At 39.6% G+C, this 22,794-nt stretch overlaps 1 protein-coding gene across 2 annotated transcripts; it reads right to left on the bottom strand.

Moving 5' to 3' along the window:
• Nucleotides 1-349: 349 nt before the first annotated feature.
• On the bottom strand, nucleotides 350-20,359 carry LOC121375633 (39S ribosomal protein L13, mitochondrial-like). Of its 2 annotated transcripts, none has more exons than XM_041503179.1 (7): nucleotides 20,210-20,359; nucleotides 16,509-16,632; nucleotides 15,670-15,763; nucleotides 13,505-13,565; nucleotides 13,132-13,218; nucleotides 11,833-11,954; nucleotides 350-1,192 (listed from the first exon to the last, which is right to left on the bottom strand). In XM_041503179.1, the coding sequence occupies exons 1-7, from the start codon at nucleotides 20,228-20,230 to the stop codon at nucleotides 1,144-1,146; spliced, it is 558 nt and encodes a 185-aa protein (XP_041359113.1). In that variant the 5' UTR covers nucleotides 20,231-20,359; the 3' UTR covers nucleotides 350-1,143. The 2 variants fall into 2 exon arrangements, with proteins under 2 accessions (XP_041359113.1, XP_041359112.1); XM_041503178.1 differs by having other exon boundaries at nucleotides 20,142-20,256.
• Between the last annotated feature and the right edge of the window lie 2,435 nt (nucleotides 20,360-22,794).

Here is a 22,794-nt window from a genome sequence, read left to right as displayed (position 1 = left end):
TTTGTTTCATTTTGGGTGTAGGTACAGGTGATAGAAATGATGCAAAGCTATATCAAACCTCCATAGTAGACCCGTTTCCCCTCTCCCAGCCAGTGCCCCTGGTATGTGCTGTCCTGTCTGTGGGAAAGTACATATAAAATATCTCTCGCTGCTAATGGGAAAATGTAGCAGGATTTCTCTGAAGACTAATAGTCTATATCATAATTACCAAATATTTGACATCCAGTAGCCGGTGATTAATAAATCAATGTGATCCAGTGGTGTCGTTAAACAAAAAAACTTTAAATATTGTTAACCATCTGCTGTATCTGCATCTGTATCATGCATGACATATAAAACAACACAGCAATCTTTATAAAATATTTATTCCAACATGTAAGTGCAGGATATTCATATGAACATTTGTTACAGCACTAAGTGTCGGACCAGAGATCTTGAGGCAACCACTGGTGCGGAGGTCATAAGTCTGGTAGATGCTCATTATTACTATTATTCATATTTTGTTTGCACTTCATTAAAAGTGTGTGAATGAGTGGGAACCAAACTATATTCTGAACCCATCTCTGATTAGGGTACACGGAACATGGTTTGGTTATGGCACACTGAACAGGTTCTCATCCGCTAACTGCATATTTTTCACTTCATATGACTGATAATACTTTTTAAAACATTTACTTACAAAGAACACAAATTAGTTGTTTTTGTAGCAATTATAATTTTGTTATTTGGGAGGAGGCAGCACACAGTACAGACATAATAAAACTCTACAGGGAACAAAATCATCTGCTATTTTGGTCATACAGCAACATGTCAACAAGTAGTAAAAAAGGCAAACAAATTAAATATACGTTTTTGAGTTTAATGACTGTGGGAAGGAAATGACCTCCACCCATAAGGCTGGAAATATGACTGCATGTAGGAAATGACCTCCACCCATATTATCTTAATAACAGCCATGACACCGACTTAAAACAGAAATATTTCCAGCATGAATCCTCAAGTTGAAGTGTTAACATGACTGACTAAACCTCAGGACAAACATCAGACATCACACTGTGAAATATCTCATTGTGTTCACTTCACGGAGACACACACAACTAGAAATCAAACTGTCTTGTACAGCACTTGGTGGATCAACACACGTCATCTTGGGGGCTTCTTCTTTCCGTAGTTTATTACAAACTCTTCTGGCCTGCAATAAATCAAATAAAATTATGTCAGGGGTGCACAAATCGGTTGTCCGAGCGCCCGGGACAACCAATATATGTTGCGGGCAACCATTCTTTGTCAAACAGTTGCCCGACGGGCAACCAAGAAAATCATCAAACAAGTAAAATGAAAAACAAAACTTCCCGACACTCGAACAGTCACGGGCAATTCAAAAGTATCGAAACTGATAACTTGACTGACAGGCAATATAAATATCCACCCTAACGCTGCCATCCACTCAGCGTCCACCGTGCATGATTTTGACGAGTTCAATGCAGACAGATACGTTTCAGAATGGTGGTTATTAGCAAAGGGCACAAGACATATGAAAGGCCACAAACTACACCAACAACCATCCAGTTCTGAGCTAAACATTTGTCTACGCCATTTTCTATCTTCCGATGTGAACAATCGGTGACATAATCTATCCGACACCTAACATATAATAATAATCATACCAAATATTAACGGATCTCGCGACTGGTAACGAGAAGCGGTGTCATCAAGAATTCAGCATAACAATGTTTGCTTATTTTAATAATCACAGTTATTAATTTTAACGGCAACATGTATGCAAGAAAAGTCTGAAAAATCTGTAGCGTGTTATTTTAATTCTGTAAAGTCTTTGAGCCAAAGTAATAAAAACGGACCGAAATTGCGTGTCAGTTTCAATACACATGCTAGTTCAGGGCCAAAGACAAGTAGGCTAGGGCCGAGTTAACTAGACCGAGCAAAACAAAAACGTCCGCTAAACTGGTTTATGCGCTTCGCGTTAAACCCAATGTCCACGTCGGGAACCAATCGCATAGTTCGCGAACGTTTGGAAAACGTTCGTTGGCTGTCTCAGTGTACATATAGGTCACGCTTGACAGTCAGCCGAGACTGTTGCACGTGTCAAAAGACATCGTTGCAGACATTAAACAATACGATTACACGCAAGTAAATCTTGATGTAAATTTGTGAGAAAACCCACCACCACCAAATAGTTGTTCGCATCAATGAATACTTAATTGCTGTTTCGTTTGTTTATTTCCGTTGTCTTTGTTAATTTCGCACTCATGCATTTCGCAATCGCGGGAAAGGAACATGCAGTATTTATACAAATTGCGGTTAAACATACACTGAATACAATTAGTTAAAAATAATCATGATATTTGTTAGATAAAATATTATATAAATTTGTTGACTGTGAGGTGACATCTCAAAAGTAAGCTAGATTTTAAAAAGACCGTAAAATTTGAATTCATTATCTTTTTAATCAAAACCTTCTGACGTAAATGGATAGTTGTCATAACGTGAAGTCAGCATTCTTAGGCTAAGTATTTTACAAGATGAAATCAACAACAAGCATTTAACACGACGCGGAAATCGACAAAATGGCGCAAATTACGAAATTGTTGGGGAATAGATGGGTTATTTTAAAATACAATTAAAAGCAGTTCATACCAAAATAAAGATTGCTATTTTACAGAAATAATGAGCACTGTTTAAAAAAAGAAGAAGAGTATTGGCTCTCAGATTTTTATTAATGACATAGGCCTTAGAATTTGGTGTGTGTTTGCAGAGGGCATTGGCTTCCAACTCTGCATATCTCCCCTAACCCACTGAAAAATCAAAGTAATATATTAACTGCCCCTACCCCCATTGCACTCTTTGATTTTGATCGGGAATAATTTTGTTATTCAGATGTATTCCAGTTTGTACATAATTAGCTGAAAAAGATACATTTTCATATTCATATATAAATACTCTATACAGTACTACACAAAACAATTTTGGCTAAAACATTTTCATTATGGCAAATAAAAATCCCATTTGGCAATGTTTTTGGCTACAGGTATTTTTAATCCTTGATGAGCCCTGAATTCATCAAAGTATTATGACTGACAGCGAGATCGAACCACCTCTGTGGATCCATTCAGCTGATTGGTTTGTTTCTCGTTCCAACCAGTGCACAACAACCGGACAAAGGCTGTGGTATGTGCCTTTCTGTCTGAGATCGAACCACCTTTGTGGATCCATTCAGCTGATTGGTTTGTTTCTCGTTCCAACCAGTGCACAACAACCGGACAAAGGCTGTGGTATGTGCCTTTCTGTCTTCTGCATATAAAAGATCCCTTGCTGCATTAAGGAAAAATGTAGTGGGTTTCCTCTGATGATTACGAGTCAGAATTACTAAATGTTTGACATCCAATAGCCGATGATTAATTAATCAGTGTGTTCCAGTGGTGTCGTTAAACAAAACTAACTTTTTGTCAGCCTAAGCGAAGATGAGCTGTAGATAAACAATGTTAAAAAAGAAATAAAACTAAACTGATAAGTAATGATAATAATAAAAACATTTTAAATTTCAGTTTCCTTTTAAAGACAGTTCAAAATTATATTCATAAAACGTTTTATGAAATATGTGGGCAACCAAGAGATGAAACATCATCCAAACTTCAGCTACTGGGTTGCCCACCGGGCAACTATCACAATTTCACATTTGTGCACCCATGTATGTCATCTAAGCTTTTATGTTAAAAACACCCTCATGTAGACGAAACACTTTCTCATCTAAAGGTCTCTTCAAATAGAATGGAGGGAGTTGTAGGATACAGCTACATGAAATGGGCCAGATAGAGCTCAGTATAACAGTGGCAGGATAAAGCTCAATGAACTGGCCGGATATATCTAAGGGAAATGGAGACAGGATATATCTCAGTGAAATGGGCAGGATACAGCTCAGTGAAACTGGCGGTATATAGCTCAGTGAAATAGGAGTGGGACATAACTCAATGAATAAGAGGTGGGACATAGCTCAATGATTAAGAGGTGGGACATAGCTATGTGAAATATGGGTGGAATATAGAAAAGTGAAGTGGATGGAATATAGCTCAGAGAAATGTCTCAGTAAAACAGGCAGAATATAGCTCCCTGAAACAGTAGGATATCACTCAAAGAAATGCAAAGGATATAGCTCAGTAACACAGGGGTGGTGTGACGGAACATGCTCTTATCTTTTCGCCTGTGGTGCGGTTTTACGACCGTGGATTCTGGCGAACTAGGCGACAGTAAGTCTGGTCATCTAAGAAGAAATACCGTCCCTGGGAGTTGTGGAAATACCACATGATAGGTGAGGTACTGCGTTGTGCCCCCAGGCGATATTCGCTGTCTCTGAGATTTTTGAATAAATAGATAGGATTTTAGATATATCGGGGAGAAACATTGGAAGTATCCAGGGGAACGGACGTCGTCCACTGAACGATCTATATAAGTTCAGTCTGGACGTGGTAAATATATTTTTCTGCTCTGTTGTATAACCTTGATGTGATTGATGTGACTTTAAATATTTTAATACTGTATTATACCAATATTCTTTAGACAGTGTATCCGGTATTCTGATGAAGTAAATTGTAGGATTCACTGTTCTAATATTTTTATACGAGTATTTGGTAAGATAAGCTTAGCCGGTCATCCTAGAGGACCTAGGTAAACTGTATGTTATTGTCTTTATTGTGATATGTACCAGTATTAATTCTGTATTACAAGGTTACTGACGGAGTATTTAAGGGTTCATTAAAAATTAACCAGTTAGGAATAGAGTTGTAATTCCTTTATTAATTAAGTTCCCCTGGAAGCATTTCTCAATTATCACATGTGTGTGCATTGTATCACGATGAAGTGATTAGAATATTGTGTAAACTAGACACCTAGTGATTAACTAATTAAGTGATTAGCTTTGGGTTGTGTTTATATTTTTGTTGTTAATTAACTACTGCGGCAAGTACATTTGTCAGCGTAGTGTTAATACAGATTCCAAAGTGTATTGTGTTTTGTTGTGTTTTCTAGTGAACTAAACGTGCTATATATATATATATATATTTATATAAGATCTTATCTCTGGATATACCTAGAGCCGAGCCACTCGGGTATTAGACTGCCCGATACAGAGAGATCTAATAGATATACAGTTAGGAGAGATATTTGGATAATCGTGTTTTATTCAGTTACGAGTATTATAGGATCCCCGTGACAGGTGGGATATAGCTCAGTGAAACAGGGGTGGGATATAGCTCAGTAACACACATGAGGGATATAGTTCAGTAACAGGGGTGGGATATAGCTCAGTAACACACATGAGGGATATAGCTCAGTGAAACATGGGTGGGATATAGCTCAGTAACACAGGGGTGGGAGATAGCTCAGTGAAATGGGTGGCATATAGCTCAGTGAAACAGGGGTGGGATATAACTCAGTGAAACAGGGGTGGGATATAGTTCAGTGAAACAGGGGTGGGATATAGCTCAGTGAAACAGAGGTGGGACATAGCTCAGTAAAACAGGGGTGGGACATAGCTCGGTGAAACAGGGGTGGGACATAGCTCGGTGAAACAGGGGTGGGATATAGCTCAGTGAAACAGGGGAAGGACATAGCTCAGTGAAACAGGGGTGGGACATAGCTCAGTGAAACAATGGATGGTACATAGCTCGGTGAAACAGGGGTAGGACATAGCTCAGTGAAACAGGGTGGGACATAGCTCGGTGAAACAGGAGTGGGACATAGCTCGGTGAAACATGGGTGGGATATAGCTCAGTGAAACAGGGGTAGGACATAGCTCAGTGAAACATGGGTTGGACATGGGTGGGATATAGCTCAGTGAAACAGAGGTAGGACATAGCTCAGTGAAACATGGGTGGGACATAGCTCGGAGAAACATGGGTGGGACATAGCTCAGTGAAACATGGGTGGGACATAGCTCAGTGAAACAATGGGTGGGACATAGCTCGGTGAAACAGGGGTAGGACATAGCTTAGTGAAACAGGGTGGGACATAGCTCAGTGAAACAGGGGTAGGACATAGCTCAGTGAAACATGGGTTGGACATGGGTGGGATATAGCTCAGTGAAACAGAGGTAGGACATAGCTCAGTGAAACATGGGTGGGACATAGCTCGGTGAAACATGGGTGGGATATAGCTCGGTGAAACATGAGTGGGATATAGCTCGGTGAAACAGGGGTGGGATATAGCTCAGTGAAACAGGGGTAGGATATAGCTCAGTGAAACATGGGTGGGACATAGCTCGGTGAAACATGGGTGGGATATAGCTCGGTGAAACATGGGTGGGACATAGCTCAGTGAAACAGGGGTGGGACATAGCTCAGTGAAACATGGGTGGGACATAGCTCGGTGAAACATGGGTGGGACATAGCTCGGTGAAACATGGGTGGGACATAGCTCAGTGAAACAGGGGTGGGATATAGCTCGGTGAAACATTGGTGGGATATAGCTCAGTGAAACATGGGTGGGGATACAGCTCAGTGAAACATGGGTGGGGATATAGCTCAGTGAAACATGGGTGGGATATAGCTCGGTGAAACATCGGTGAAACATGGGTGGGATATAGCTGAGTGAAACATGGGTGGGATATAGCTTGGTGAAACGGGTGGGATATAGCTCTGTGAAACATGGGTGGGATATAGCTCAGTAAAACTGTTACATGGGAGGGATATAGCTCAGTGAAACAGGTGGGATATAGCTCGGTGAAACATGGGTGGGATACAGCTCAGTGAAACATGGGTGGGGATATAGCTCAGTGAAACATGAGTGGGATATAGCTCAGTGAAATATCGGTGAAACATGGGTGGGATATAGCTCAGTGAAACATGGGTGTGATATAGCTCGGTGAAACAGGGGTGGGATATAGCTCGGTGAAACAGGGGTGGGATATAGCTCGGTGAAACAGGGGTGGGACATAGATCGGTGAAACAGGGGTGGGATATAGCTCAGTGAAACATGGGTGGGGATATAGCTCAGTGAAACTGTTACATGGGAGGGATATAGCTCAGTGAAACAGGGGTGGGATATAGCTCAGTGAAACATGGGTGGGGATATAGCTCAGTAAAACTGTTACATGGGAGGGATATAGCTCAGTGAAACATGGGTGGGATATAGCTCAGTAAAACTGTTACATGGGAGGGATATAGCTTGGTGAAACATGTCTGGGATATAGCTCAGTGAAACATGGGTGGATATAGCTCGGTGAAACGGGTGGGATATAGCTCGGTGAAACATGGGTGGGATATAGCTCGGTGAAACATGGGTGGGATATAGCTCAGTAAAACTGTTAAATGGGAGGAATATAGCTCGGTGAAACATGGGTGGGATATAGCTCGGTGAAACATGGGTGGGATATAGCTCGGTGAAACAGGGGTGGGATATAGCTCGGTGAAACAGGGGTGGGATATAGCTCGGTGAAACAGGGGTGAGATATAGCTCGGTGAAACGGGTGGGATATAGCTCGGTGAAACATGGGTGGGATATAGCTCAGTAAAATAGGGGTGTGATATAGCTCGGTGAAACATGGGTGTGATATAGCTCGGTGAAACATGGGTGGGATATAGCTCGGTGAAACATGAGTGGGATATAGCTCGGTGAAACAGGGGTGGGATATAGCTCAGTGAAACAGGGGTAGGATATAGCTCAGTGAAACATGGGTGGGACATAGCTCGGTGAAACATGGGTGGGACATAGCTCGGTGAAACATGGGTGGGACATAGCTCAGTGAAACAGGGGTAGGACATAGCTCAGTGAAACATGGGTGGGACATAGCTCGGTGAAACATGGGTGGGACATAGCTCGGTGAAACATGGGTGGGACATAGCTCAGTGAAACAGGGGTGGGATATAGCTCGGTGAAACATTGGTGGGATATAGCTCAGTGAAACATGGGTGGGGATACAGCTCAGTGAAACATGGGTGGGGATATAGCTCAGTGAAACATGGGTGGGATATAGCTCGGTGAAACATCGGTGAAACATGGGTGGGATATAGCTGAGTGAAACATGGGTGGGATATAGCTTGGTGAAACGGGTGGGATATAGCTCTGTGAAACATGGGTGGGATATAGCTCAGTAAAACTGTTACATGGGAGGGATATAGCTCGGTGAAACAGGGGTGGGATATAGCTCGGTGAAACATGGGTGGGATACAGCTCAGTGAAACATGGGTGGGGATACAGCTCAGTGAAACATGGGTGGGGATATAGCTCAGTGAAACATGAGTGGGATATAGCTCAGTGAAATATCGGTGAAACATGGGTGGGATATAGCTCAGTGAAACATGGGTGGGATATAGCTCGGTGAAACAGGGGTGGGATATAGCTCGGTGAAACAGGGGTGGGATATAGCTCGGTGAAACAGGGGTGGGACATAGATCGGTGAAACTGTTACATGGGAGGGATATAGCTCAGTGAAACAGGGGTGGGATATAGCTCAGTGAAACATGGGTGGGATATAGCTCAGTAAAACTGTTACATGGGAGGGATATAGCTTGGTGAAACATGTCTGGGATATAGCTCAGTGAAACATGGGTGGATATAGCTCGGTGAAACGGGTGGGATATAGCTCGGTGAAACATGGGTGGGATATAGCTCAGTAAAACTGTTAAATGGGAGGAATATAGCTCGGTGAAACATGGGTGGGATATAGCTCGGTGAAACATGGGTGGGATATAGCTCGGTGAAACAGGGGTGGGATATAGCTCGGTGAAACAGGGGTGGGATATAGCTCGGTGAAACAGGGGTGAGATATAGCTCGGTGAAACGGGTGGGATATAGCTCAGTGAAACATGGGTGGGATATAGCTCAGTAAAACTGTTAAATGGGAGGAATATAGCTCGGTGAAACATGGATGGGATATAGCTCGGTGAAACATGGGTGGGATATAGCTCAGTAAAACAGGGCTGTGATATAGCTCGGTGAAACATGGGTGGGATATAGCTCAGTGAAACATGGGTGGGATATAGCTCAGTAAAACTGTTAAATGGGAGGAATATAGCTCGGTGAAACAGGGGTGGGATATAGCTCGGTGAAACAGGGGTGGGATATAGCTCGGTGAAAGAGGGGTGGGATATAGCTCAGTGAAACATGGGTGGGATATAGCTCAGTAAAACTGTTAAATGGGAGGAATATAGCTCGGTGAAACATGGGTGGGATATAGCTCGGTGAAACATGGGTGGGATATAGCTCGGTGAAACAGGGGTGGGATATAGTTCGGTAAAACAGGGGTGGGATATAGCTCGGTGAAATGGGTGGGATATAGCTCAGTAAAACAGGGGTGGGATATAGCTCGGTGAAACAGGGGTGGGATATAGCTCGGTGAAACAGGGGTGGGATATAGCTCGGTGAAACAGGGGTGGGATATAGCTCGGTGAAACAGGGGTGGGATATAGCTCAGTAAAACAGGGGTGGGATATAGCTCGGTGAAACAGGGGTGGGATATAGCTCAGTAACACAGGGGTGGGATATAGCTCAGTGAAACAGGGGTGGGATATAGCTCAGTAACACAGGGTGGGATATAGCTCAGTAACACAGGGGTGGGATATAGCTCAGTAACACGGGTGGGAGATAGCTCAGTGAAACAGGGGTGGGATATAGCTCAGTGAAACATGGGTGGGACATAGCTCGGTGAAACATGGGTGGGACATAGCTCGGTGAAACATGGGTGGGACATAGCTCAGTGAAACAGGGGTGGGATATAGCTCGGTGAAACATTGGTGGGATATAGCTCAGTGAAACATGGGTGGGGATACAGCTCAGTGAAACATGGGTGGGGATATAGCTCAGTGAAACATGGGTGGGATATAGCTCGGTGAAACATCGGTGAAACATGGGTGGGATATAGCTGAGTGAAACATGGGTGGGATATAGCTTGGTGAAACGGGTGGGATATAGCTCTGTGAAACATGGGTGGGATATAGCTCAGTAAAACTGTTACATGGGAGGGATATAGCTCGGTGAAACAGGGGTGGGATATAGCTCGGTGAAACATGGGTGGGATACAGCTCAGTGAAACATGGGTGGGGATACAGCTCAGTGAAACATGGGTGGGGATATAGCTCAGTGAAACATGAGTGGGATATAGCTCAGTGAAATATCGGTGAAACATGGGTGGGATATAGCTCAGTGAAACATGGGTGGGATATAGCTCGGTGAAACAGGGGTGGGATATAGCTCGGTGAAACAGGGGTGGGATATAGCTCGGTGAAACAGGGGTGGGACATAGATCGGTGAAACTGTTACATGGGAGGGATATAGCTCAGTGAAACAGGGGTGGGATATAGCTCAGTGAAACATGGGTGGGATATAGCTCAGTAAAACTGTTACATGGGAGGGATATAGCTTGGTGAAACATGTCTGGGATATAGCTCAGTGAAACATGGGTGGATATAGCTCGGTGAAACGGGTGGGATATAGCTCGGTGAAACATGGGTGGGATATAGCTCGGTGAAACATGGGTGGGATATAGCTCAGTAAAACTGTTAAATGGGAGGAATATAGCTCGGTGAAACATGGGTGGGATATAGCTCGGTGAAACATGGGTGGGATATAGCTCGGTGAAACAGGGGTGGGATATAGCTCGGTGAAACAGGGGTGGGATATAGCTCGGTGAAACAGGGGTGAGATATAGCTCGGTGAAACGGGTGGGATATAGCTCGGTGAAACATGGGTGGGATATAGCTCAGTAAAACAGGGGTGTGATATAGCTCGGTGAAACATGGGTGGGATATAGCTCAGTGAAACATGGGTGGGATATAGCTCAGTAAAACTGTTAAATGGGAGGAATATAGCTCGGTGAAACATGGATGGGATATAGCTCGGTGAAACATGGGTGGGATATAGCTCAGTAAAACAGGGCTGTGATATAGCTCGGTGAAACATGGGTGGGATATAGCTCAGTGAAACATGGGTGGGATATAGCTCAGTAAAACTGTTAAATGGGAGGAATATAGCTCGGTGAAACAGGGGTGGGATATAGCTCGGTGAAACAGGGGTGGGATATAGCTCGGTGAAAGAGGGGTGGGATATAGCTCAGTGAAACATGGGTGGGATATAGCTCAGTAAAACTGTTAAATGGGAGGAATATAGCTCGGTGAAACATGGGTGGGATATAGCTCGGTGAAACATGGGTGGGATATAGCTCGGTGAAACAGGGGTGGGATATAGTTCGGTAAAACAGGGGTGGGATATAGCTCGGTGAAATGGGTGGGATATAGCTCAGTAAAACAGGGGTGGGATATAGCTCGGTGAAACAGGGGTGGGATATAGCTCGGTGAAACAGGGGTGGGATATAGCTCGGTGAAACAGGGGTGGGATATAGCTCGGTGAAACAGGGGTGGGATATAGCTCAGTAAAACAGGGGTGGGATATAGCTCGGTGAAACAGGGGTGGGATATAGCTCAGTAACACAGGGGTGGGATATAGCTCAGTGAAACAGGGGTGGGATATAGCTCAGTAACACAGGGTGGGATATAGCTCAGTAACACAGGGGTGGGATATAGCTCAGTAACACGGGTGGGAGATAGCTCAGTGAAACAGGGGTGGGATATAGCTCAGTGAAACAGGGGTGGGATATAGCTCAGTAACTGTTACATGGGAGGGATATAGCCTGGTGGCCTGGGGGGTGTAGATGCCCCCCAACTCTGAAACTGGGAGAGCCACAATATGAACTCGTATTTAATAAGTGCCACTACCCCCATCCCCCCCAGTTGCTTCCATCTTCTGACACCTATGCTATATAACAAGTATAGCTACTGTCCATCACTTGTTTGAGCACCATATTGAAAGACTGTGCGTTACACCTACCAGTCAAACAGTTGTGGGAAGTTTTCGATTTCCTCACTGGTATACTCATCCAGCCTCCTGGGTATCGGCTGTACTTGGTGGATTTGATCTGTGACATTCCTCAAAATCTCCTCAGGAATGTTCTAAAACATAAAATATAATTTACATCAGTCAAAAAGGTGAACTAAATAAAGTAAAACAATTATGTGTTAAAATAGTATATAGGGCTGTTTTAAAAAGACATATAGAGCTGAATTTACAAAGCCTGTTTATGTCTTACACACGTGTAACTACATACATTACAATACTTAAACACCTGTTTATGTCTTACACATGTGTAACTACATACATTTACAATACTTAAACACCTGCATTTTAACATAAACGACTTCGTAAATTCAGCTCATTACCTTGCTTGAGGCATCATGGTTTACTTGTGTTTTCCAACCATATCTAACTCACTTTCGCTCATTATATACATCTGACAACCACTTGTAAGATAATTCGTCTTCAACAGTTAATCGTGTATTGTTCTTCATAAAATCATTTATGTAACGTGCTTTTCGTCCTTTTTTGTGGGTACAAATAGTTTTTAGAAATTAACTCTCTTCTTCGTCTTTTTCTTCTTCTGTGTTCAAACACTGCTGGTTACAGCTCTTAATTTAGATTAGGATTTGTATGTTCCTGATAACTGTGGTGTTGATCAGTTCACATTTGGTTCCCCATAGCTTGTCTCTAGACTAAAGTGCACCAGTATTGGCCAAGAGCGTGTTTTCTCGGTGGTGTACAAATTATATCTCTCAAATTAGCAGAAGTTATTTTTTTCAGTCATGATGTCCAGTGCAAACAACCTACAGAAGATGTATTCAGCTTTTGCATAAATAAAATGTGTATTCTGGAAAGGTTTCACAATGACTATAGGGACCATTTTATTTTTAATAATGATTTGGTGATGAGGTTAAGAACCGGTCACTGCCATCTCAGATCCCATATGTACAGCCTGAACGGAGTAACACTGGCTGTCAAGCTTTGGGCTTCCAAAGAAGACTTGACAGAGACACTGTTTTTTTATCATCACAACCAGACTTCAAATCTAAAGCATGATCAACTATAGCTTGAATGCAGAAGAAGAAGAAGAAGAAGAAGAAGAAGAAGAAGAAGAAGATGAAGAGAGAAAAAAAGGTGATCAGTTGAAAATTGAGTAGCAACTACTATTTAAAGTTTATAATTATGTAGTGATTTTTGAAATTTGCATAGTGAATCACGACGCGGTACTGAACAAACAGTTTACTTGACTATAAATACGAGGGCTGCACCTACTTCATCTGGGAAAACATGCAGTCGTCGCATCATTGTTCTTCTCAGCAGAGTTCCCGGTAGAGTGCTGTATACGTGCTTTGTTATTATCTAAAACAAAATCAAACATTGTTTATTCACTTTAGTGATGTCAGCAGTTTTTATCAAAATAACAACACATTTTGAATATATTGAAATTATGCAGACTGACACTGGACACCAAATCTATGGAAATTCACAGGACTAAAAGTCTGCTGCCCATTACAATCTAGCTTTATTCACTATTACCGTAATTACCATGTCCACAAGGCAAAGAACCGAAAAAGTGCTTCCCATAAACATTGCAGTCTTTAGGTGTGGTATACAGACAGTGTGTGTGTGTAATAAATGTACAAACCTTTGTTTGGTCCATGTCGTGCATCCTCCATGCTGAGGTCCAGGAAGCTCCACGTGGATACCTGTGACAAACAGTGGCTTCTTTTTATCTTAACACAATACCAAAGTGCAACAGATATACATTGTTTTTTGGGGGTTTTTTTAAAGGGACAGACCCTAGTTTTTAAATACTATAGCATATTTTTTACTATTAGAGCCGTTTATGATCACTGAAATCAAACATTACTTATATTTTATTGTTTATATTATCCATTTCTGTACAACCAAAGTGTTTCTGGCCATCCTGTTGTTTCTAATACCACAAAATGCATTTTTCATATTTTTAAAAATGCATGTGCGACTGAGAAGTAGCAGTTATTGATTCGAGTTCTAGTCTATTTTTAAAGGATATTTTCTGGTTTTAACGTCACAGAGACTTGTTTCACTCTGTTGTAACTTTATCCATATGTGTTATAGGTTTGTAGATTAAATAAACTTAGTGTCCATTTTTACGAGTTGAAACTAGAGTCTGTGCCTTTAAAAGCCAACATACACAAACATATTTATCCAAAATCTGTTTTCACATAAACTTGAGCAAAACACTAAACCTAGTACCTACATGGTGTTTTTTTTTGTTTTTTTTAAAGATTTATTGCCCCCAGAACATAGACAGTGAACAGGTTGGGGAGCCGTGGTCACTGCCTTACAAAGTACATATTTAAACAATAGTATCTAAACAAAATATGCTATTTAAATATGTTAATGCTTTCTGTGGTATTTATAAGACGGAGAGAGAGAGAGAGAGAGAGAGAGAGAGAGAGAGAGAGAGAGAGAGAGAGAGAGAGAGAGACGGTGCAACAGATAAGTATGAAGAAGTTGTGGGGATATTGAGAGAGTATTAGAGAATGACATTTTAATTAGTACTCTATTTCCAAGTGGACTTTCAAAGCATTATTTTTAATTAAAACATTCTTTCAAAGAGTGTTTTATAGGGTGTCCATTGCTTATGAAATGCTTCATAGTTGCAATTTTTGTAATAAATATACTTTTCTATTTCAAAATTAATTTGTAGAATATTTTTCGCGGCATTGACATGTAAATTTCTTTTTTGTATTTTCATACTGTAAATATAATATTTTATGTTGATAGTCAGCCAATTTACAAAATCACCTTTTTCGTTGTTGATCATGCCTAACATAACTATGTCTCTTAGAGTGATATTAATTCCAGTTTCATTTCTTATCCATCCTTCTACTGCTTTCCACAGAGAATGTACTAAACTACATTCAAATAGGTGGTGTTGTATGGTTTCAGGTGATTTGTTGCAAAAACTACAGGCATTGGAATCAATATAATCCATCATATTTAGAAATTTGTTAGTTGTAAGAATTCTGTGTATGATTTTATACTGAAACCAAGATAATGTTGTGCTTTTGACGGATCTAAAGGGTAGAATGTAATATTTTTCCCAATCATATATATCATAGATATATCCTTCCTTAGAATATTTTATTTGTGATTTTGGAATGGTGGTTTGAGTGTTCAGTAAATCATATATATATATGTTTGCAACCTTTCTGATCTTTGAACAAAACCTTTAAGTTATATGGAAGAACAGGATTTTGTAATGCTATAAAAACATCATCATTTAAATTATCTAGGTTGTAAATGAATGATTTTATAGCACTGACCAATGAAGCATATTCCAGAAAATTGGTAATTATGTCGTATTTCTACATGTAACTCATCGAGTCCCTGACTAATTTGTAAAAGGCTATGGCTGATGAAAGCATTCTTGAATCTTAAATAGATGTACGTATGACATTCAAACGAAATATTACTTACATTGTGTAACTTGTAAATTGTTTTATTACTTTTAATCTTAAAAATGTGTTCTTGAACAATTTTTATAAAGTTATTTTTTAATCTTTTATTTCAGTCATCTCCGCTCTCCTGTATTAAACAAAGTAATGGCTAAAATACTGAACAAAAGTACTATCAAAATGAAAAAACAAACGTTGAAGGTACTTTAACAATTGATGGTCTAGCACAAATAATGGCAGACTAGATACTTTTCATTTCAGCACCCATCCAAAAGTGTCTTAAAACAGCTTCCAATCCCACACTCCACATTTTAACCTCCATGTGAATAATTCTGCAAGTCCTAACAAAACTACTTGTATTTACCCAGTGTGATGGAAGTATTTCCAAGTTCTCCAGTATTCTCCTTTCATGGCAATGTGTTTACTGTTGAATACTACCACATGGTCACCAATATCACCTGGATTAAAAATATTATGTACATTCATTATTCATACAAAGTATTATAATATTATTTCCTCAAATCAGTTGCTTATAATTATCTCAAGACTGCTGATGGAAAGACTTGAATTTATTAAAACGTAGCTGTGTTTGTGTTCTGCATTAATTGTTAATTGGTGATACTGGTTAGTAACTAGTGTGATTGCAGCTTCAATTATTACCTTTTCAAGATGACATTGTTGAACGACTGTTCTTCTATTAAAATGGGCAAGGTTGGTGAGCACTACAAAACATTACTCTAGTGTAAGGTACTTAAGAGGTAATCTAATTTTAGCATTAACCGATCAATTGTCAATAACAATGAATTAAATTGTGCCAAATACTTTGTGTTGGTTTGTTTTGTGTTGTTTCTTTGTTTCCTCTTTTTTCTAGATTTATAAGCTATGAATTCTTGTAATAAAGATAATAAGAGCTTTAAAAACAATGTTTTGGAGAAAACTGTGAAAAAAGTTTAAATTATATATTTCTACCAATGGGTCAGTTTCTTATACAAATACTTTAATCGAACAACATGTGTAATATTTGTATATATTGTTGATTAACTATTTAGCTATTGGAATAACAGGGAATATATTGTTCAGTATCGCGCCATGATTTGCCACACAATTTTAAAACATTAACCAGTAGTTGCTAATATTTAAATGACGATTTTGAAAACAATATATTCCTTGAATACCACATGATACATGTACACAAGTACATACTGAGTGGGTGATACACTGGTTTATGAAAGCCCTGAAGATAGTGTGCGATCTTCCTTGATGACTTTATGGGACACTGATGTTTTGCATCAAATATCCACCAAGTTCTAGCAAATGTTGCCCATTGCTGAAAAAAAGAAAGAATAATAACTGATATTATCATAACTACATAATGAAACTAACTTTTGTCAAGAATTTAATAAAATATCAAAATTGAAAGTGACCTTGGACAGAAATGTTTGAAAATACTGCTTACTGTTGAACAGAGGAGGGTTTATTGTTAGTTTTTCATCAAACAAAATGGACAGGTTTTTCATCTTTTTATTACATATAACAAACTAACTATATAATTTCCAGAAGCTTCATCTCAAATTATAAAATACCAGGGCATAAATTTGATTTTTTCAGACAAATGATATGTCGTTCGTGTGGTTTTAGTGTTTGCACGAACGATTTTCTCCAGTGGTTCAGATACAAATGAAAAGGTTAACCGGCAATGGTAATCAAATGAGAATCTAAGATGGGCGATTTTCATAGCTTTTCTCCAAATTCTTATTATAAATACTAAATTATTATTATTATTTGGCATGCTGGGACTAACTTGAAAGCTGCCATTTACATTTCAGCACACTACCCCATCGGTTCTGTTACAGGGGAGTACTTGTTGGCGCCAAACAATAGTCTGAACGAAACTGGATTTCCCAGAAGCTTTGCGCTTCCGGGTCTGAACAGAAAGACCCGAAGTTCTGCGAATCCGCGATCGATCCAATCGAGGTGTCAAAAAGTAAATAAATATACAGAACTTCACATACATCTTTTTTCGCTTCCGCACGAGTTTATTGCATAGCGGTCAAGTGGTATGTTCTTGCTCACAATAAACGTGTACAAAGCGAAAATAATTATGTGAGGTTCTGTATTTATTACCTACCTTTAAAAAAAAAATATATATCAACAATGTATCTTAAACCGCTGTTCAATGCTCCGTACATACGTTGCATATAACTTTACATACATCGCCATTCTCTTTGTGTTAACTGCGAAATCGTCGGAAAACCACAATTTTTTGAAAGTTTTTTCACTAATGGCAGTCCTTGACTTTTGAAAAACAAAGGCGAGTGAAAAATCACAAACCTCAAAATGCTTAGGTGAGTGAAAAATCGCACTCATCAAAATGCTAAGGCGAGTAAAAACCAAGCATCATTAATTTACGAAGTAAATGGTACATGTAAATGCAGAGACATATGTTGCAAAAATGAACCAATAAGCCAATAATGTTTTCTTTTAATTTTATGTTGTTTGGTCCATAAGTGTAGTCTGACTTCTTTTCACTTTCAGGAATGGAGTTATAATTTATTAAAAAGTTTCAGGAGTAGTATTATAGAAATATAATTATGACATGTATATACACTGATGCAGACAATTTGATTTTTTAATTACAATATGTACTATTCAGATAATTTGATGCACACAGTTATCTGACAGTATAATCTGACCCCGATAGCTTTGATTGGTCAATATGCCCCAGAGCATCAAATCATGTTCCAGTCACATGGTCTGTGACTTTCTAACAAACGAAACAAAAAATAAATAGTCGGCAATGATCATTGATTACTGTTACAACATATATACATATATAAATAACATATACACATTCATTAACCTCTGGCTGAAATACAAATATTTAAATTAAGTTTTATTTGATTTTTTTTTAAAGATAAAAAAAGAAAAATAATAGACGTAAAAAAATACCTGGGCTTATTTCTACATACCTATTATCATTTCTTTTCCTTCTTTTTATTATTCCGTCTAAATTTCATTTCTTTTTCCTTTTTTCAAAAAAAAGTATAAAATTACGCGATTGCCATTTTCGGGACCTCGCGTAACCTTTGTAGGCTAACAGTTATGAACTAATCGAGACAACTTTACCGACTTCGCTGATTTCCGCAATGAGTTCATTTGTGTAGGCTACAGAAGCCACCATTTAATTCAATCCCTTTTCTCGTTTTGTCATAACTATACATGAGTTATCCTTATCAGACGTTGTGATCTATTACTTTACAAAAGTGAACTGTTTCTAATTAATAATAAATTAAATAAGCAAAGAAGTTTTTGATCGGATTGGTATGTCTTCGAAGATGTCTATTACACCTGTGTTTTCCAAGTTGCATAGCAAAGATAAGTACCAGTCATATATTAAAATATTGCATGGACGCTACCGTTCTCGTAACATTTTTTTTCTGGTATTATTAAACGGATTTTTCTATCAGCTACATGAGGTAAATAGTGACAATCAATATACAACATTATTTTATGTGCGCTGTTTGTTAAGTGTAACGTGTGTTATTTTTCACACTCGCCAGATTGAAATCATATGCGCTGTACGAGCGCGATCGCACCTTAAAAGGCAAGGTCTGTAATTGTGTCCTTTTTGTCTTTTTTCGCATTAGGTCCTGACATTTTACAACTTTAGAACTAAATGCCGGGCTAAGGTGATGTCACGTTTAATAAATACTCATAAACCGCTTTAATTTCCAAACCACGTATTGTTTTCCACACATAGCGAAATGATCAAAGGGAACGTGCGACTATGTTACTATGCGACTATGTTACAACTTACAGTGCCGACTTTGTAATTGACCGTGATGTCGAGTTCAAACGGATACATTGTTTTTTTCTCACACCTGCAATGCTAGGCCCATTCTCTTATTATTTTATTTCAAAAATAGTTATATTAGCCAAAACATGTCAGTTTACATTTTCTGACGAGCGATTATAGTTTTTGCACGAACGATCTGTCGTTCGTGTCGATATTGGTTTTGCATATCTGACAGACGAACGACAAAATCGTTCATGCCAAATTTTATGCCCTGAAATACACAAGTTATACACATTATGTTTTACGACACCAATAGAGAACATTGATTTATTAATCATCGGCTATTGAATGTCAAACATTTAGTCATTCTGACATATAAAGTCTTGTGAGGGATCTATTTTTTGCACTATCTCACAGACAGGATAGCATATACCACAACCTTTGATATGTCAGTTGTGGTGTACTGGCTGAAATGATCCCAGACAGACCAAGAGTCAAGTGAGCACTTTCCTACTGGGCTATGTCCCACCCCTCCTGCGTATAAAACATATAATTTATACGGAAAAATATCTGCCCGGTCCCCCCTCCCCTAACCCTAATCCCTAAACCTAACCCCAATTAAAAATAATAAAGGTGGGACTGGGCGGATATTATACCCTAACTTCAAAGACTAAGATCCAAATTAATATCTTAATGAAGTTGTAGATGTCCATTTTTAATTTTGTCATGATTATTTACGGACAGTAAAGTGTGGGGCGAGTTGTTCAAACACTGGGGTGAGTTGGTAGGAATGGGGCAAGTTAGTTTTGGGGCGAATTGACTAGCATTCAAAATGAAGTACTGCAAGTTCCGTCTACTGAACTGAAGACGAATCAGAATTACTAAAAATTTCTAATCTATTAGGAAATTATTAATTAATCAATGTGCTTTAATGGTGTTGTTAAACAAACAAAAACATTTTAAATTTGATAAATGTTTACAAATTGCTGTTTTGTTACTACGACAATTTAACTACAACGATAATAGGTATTTTCACATACATTTTGCTTTGGATCACGTCTAATGTGCGTGCGATATACGAGTATATTCCAGCATGACATTAACTTACCAATACACGATTATTTGCCATATTGTCTTTATTTAAATTGATATATAAAATAAGTATGCATTATTTTATTGTAAAAACATGACCTTCCAGAAAAATGCATAAGCAACTAATGTTTTATTATGCTGCGCTTACGTTATGAGGCCAGTCTATTACGCACCACGTTTTTGGTTTTACTACATCAAATATAATCCCATATGCTATAATGTTAACATAATAAAAGTTAAAGTTTTTGTTTAACGACACCACAATCGGGTACAAAATGGAGGCTTTTGAATGATTCATCCACTGTACATTTCATCCACCAGAAGTTCGTCCACTGACAAAAATCGTCTACTAATTGTTTAATAGTCCACAGACTAAATAAATATTATTGGCTAAAGTATATATAACGGCAAATCGTCTCGTTCCAATCAGTGCACCACAACTGGTCAAAGGCCGTGGTATGTGTTTTCTAGTCGGTGAGAAAGTGCATATAAAAGATCCCTTGCTACGTTAGGAAAAATGTTGCAGGTTTCCTCGGATGACTACGTGTCAGAATTACCAAATGTTTGACATCCATTAGCCGATGATTAATTAATCAATGTGTTCTAGTGGTGTCGTTAAACAAAACAAACTTTATAACGGCTAATCAGGAGGAATGTCGAACAAAAATATTGGTTCAACGATACTTCTAGTAGGGTACGTTGATTAATAAATCATCAGCCACTGGATATCAAACATTTGGTAATTCTAACACGCAGTTTTCAGCAAAAAAACAACAACATATTTTTCTATTAGCAGCAAAGGTTTTTTATACGCACTTTTTCACATACAATTTTTTTTTTTTAACAACAGCACTAGAGCACATAGATTTATTAATCATCGGCTATTGGATGTTAAACATTTGGTAATTTTGACATAATAGTCTTAGAGAGGAAACCCTCTACATGTTTCCATTAGTAGCAAGGGATTCTTTATATGCCCCATCCCACAACCTTTGATATATCAGGCGTGGTGCACTGGCTGGAACGAGAAATAGTCAAATGGGCCCACCGACGGGGACCCACCCGAAACTGACCGCGCATCAATGGAGCGCTTTACCACTGGGCTACGTCCCGTCCCCTTTTCACATATAGGCGTAGAGGTAGAATTCTATTAGCATGCCCATATCCCACAAAATGTTCAAGCACATCTATCCCAAGTCCAGTCTCTGGCATGAGAGCGTATACCACAGTCGAGGGGCACCGGTTGGAACGGTGATAAACCCAGTTGGTCTGCCGACGGGGTGCGATCCTACGATTCAAGCACCTAAGGCGAGAATACTTAATCATAAAATTACACAATTTTTTATAGACATCCCAAAAATACGATATTCACATCGTACTGGCACTGGTTTGTTTCTGTAAATGAAGGGACTCTTTCTTATTACACTATAAAACTGGACCGAAGTGTCTCTTTCGCTAATCCAATAACACTACACACATCTTGATCCATTTTTGCTGTTCACAATTAGCAATATTTTCACACACACACACACACACACACACACACACACACACACCATACGCTGCGGACGGGGGAGTGGGAGTGATGCCAGCGTAAACGTTTTATCCGAACAAATACTTCGATAAAAAAAATCGGGTTAGTAATAATAATAATAATAATAATCTTTTCTTTTTTACCTCGATGTTGTCTCTCCTGAAATATTTGGGCGATAGGACCCAACCTCTTCTGTTGACCCATTGGCCGTTTCCTGCCCAACGACCAGTATAGCAAATGTCGTGGTACGTGCTATCCTTACTGCTGTTTGGTATAAGTAGCCTGTGGCAACAAGAACAGATTCCTCTCTCACTGTGTTGACCAAATGTCGCTAGGCGACACCAAATAGCAGTAGTTTAACACGTGCTGAGGTGTCGCCAAACATTCCTTTCCTTTTACCTCAAGTATAAATGTTATTTACGACAGTAGAAAGCCCCTCCCCATCGGTGATGTAGCGAGAGGGGGGGAAACTGGGGCCACCCCCCCCCCCCGCGCGTCGAACCTTTTTCTTCTGTATTAAAAAAAAATACATACATGCAGTGTGGGTTGTACGCCACCCCCCCACCCCCATAGTGGGTTGACCTTCACAATCTATAAAATCCTGGCTACACTAGTGCTCCCCATCCTATTACAATGGGACAAACTGTAGATACTTTAAAAAAAATACAAAACAAAATCCCCCCCCCCCCCCCCCCTCCCAGCACAACACACTTCTTTTTAACTTGTATATTGAATGCAGACAGAACGCATTCCATAACTACCTCTTTTATCGGGGGACGGGGGGGGGGGGGGGGTCGAGTCATACTACCCCGGAAAATGTATTTGAAAAAAAATAATATTGAGCAGGGAGGGTTTCGACTACTAAACCCACCCCCTGCACACGCGCCTGGTGTAGATGTTATAAACTGTCGGTCAGTGTAAGCAAGTCGTGGGTGCTTTTGACTTCCTTTTAGGTTTTGTTCACAGGCGCGTGTGCAGTTGGGGGGTTTCTTCTTTTTTCAGTGTATCATTTGGGGAAACATGACTCGACACCGCTATAAATTTCTCTCGCCATAGTCTAGACCGCT

The sequence above is a fragment of the Gigantopelta aegis genome, chromosome 6 (genome assembly GCF_016097555.1).
Source record: "Gigantopelta aegis isolate Gae_Host chromosome 6, Gae_host_genome, whole genome shotgun sequence".
NCBI classification, from domain to species: domain Eukaryota; kingdom Metazoa; phylum Mollusca; class Gastropoda; order Neomphalida; family Peltospiridae; genus Gigantopelta; species Gigantopelta aegis.
This window is presented reverse-complemented; position numbering and strand designations above follow the sequence as displayed.

Coding starts and splice junctions, on each gene's coding strand:
- LOC121375633 (XM_041503178.1), bottom strand. CDS start 20,201: ATGTCATGCTGGAATATACTCGTATATCGCACGCACATTAGACGTGAT. Junction 16,633..20,141: donor GACGTGATCCAAAGCAAAAT/GTATGTGAAAAT, acceptor TCTTTTTTTCAG/CAATGGGCAACATTTGCTAG. Junction 15,764..16,508: donor ACCAGTGTATCACCCACTCA/GTATGTACTTGT, acceptor TTTTTAATCCAG/GTGATATTGGTGACCATGTG.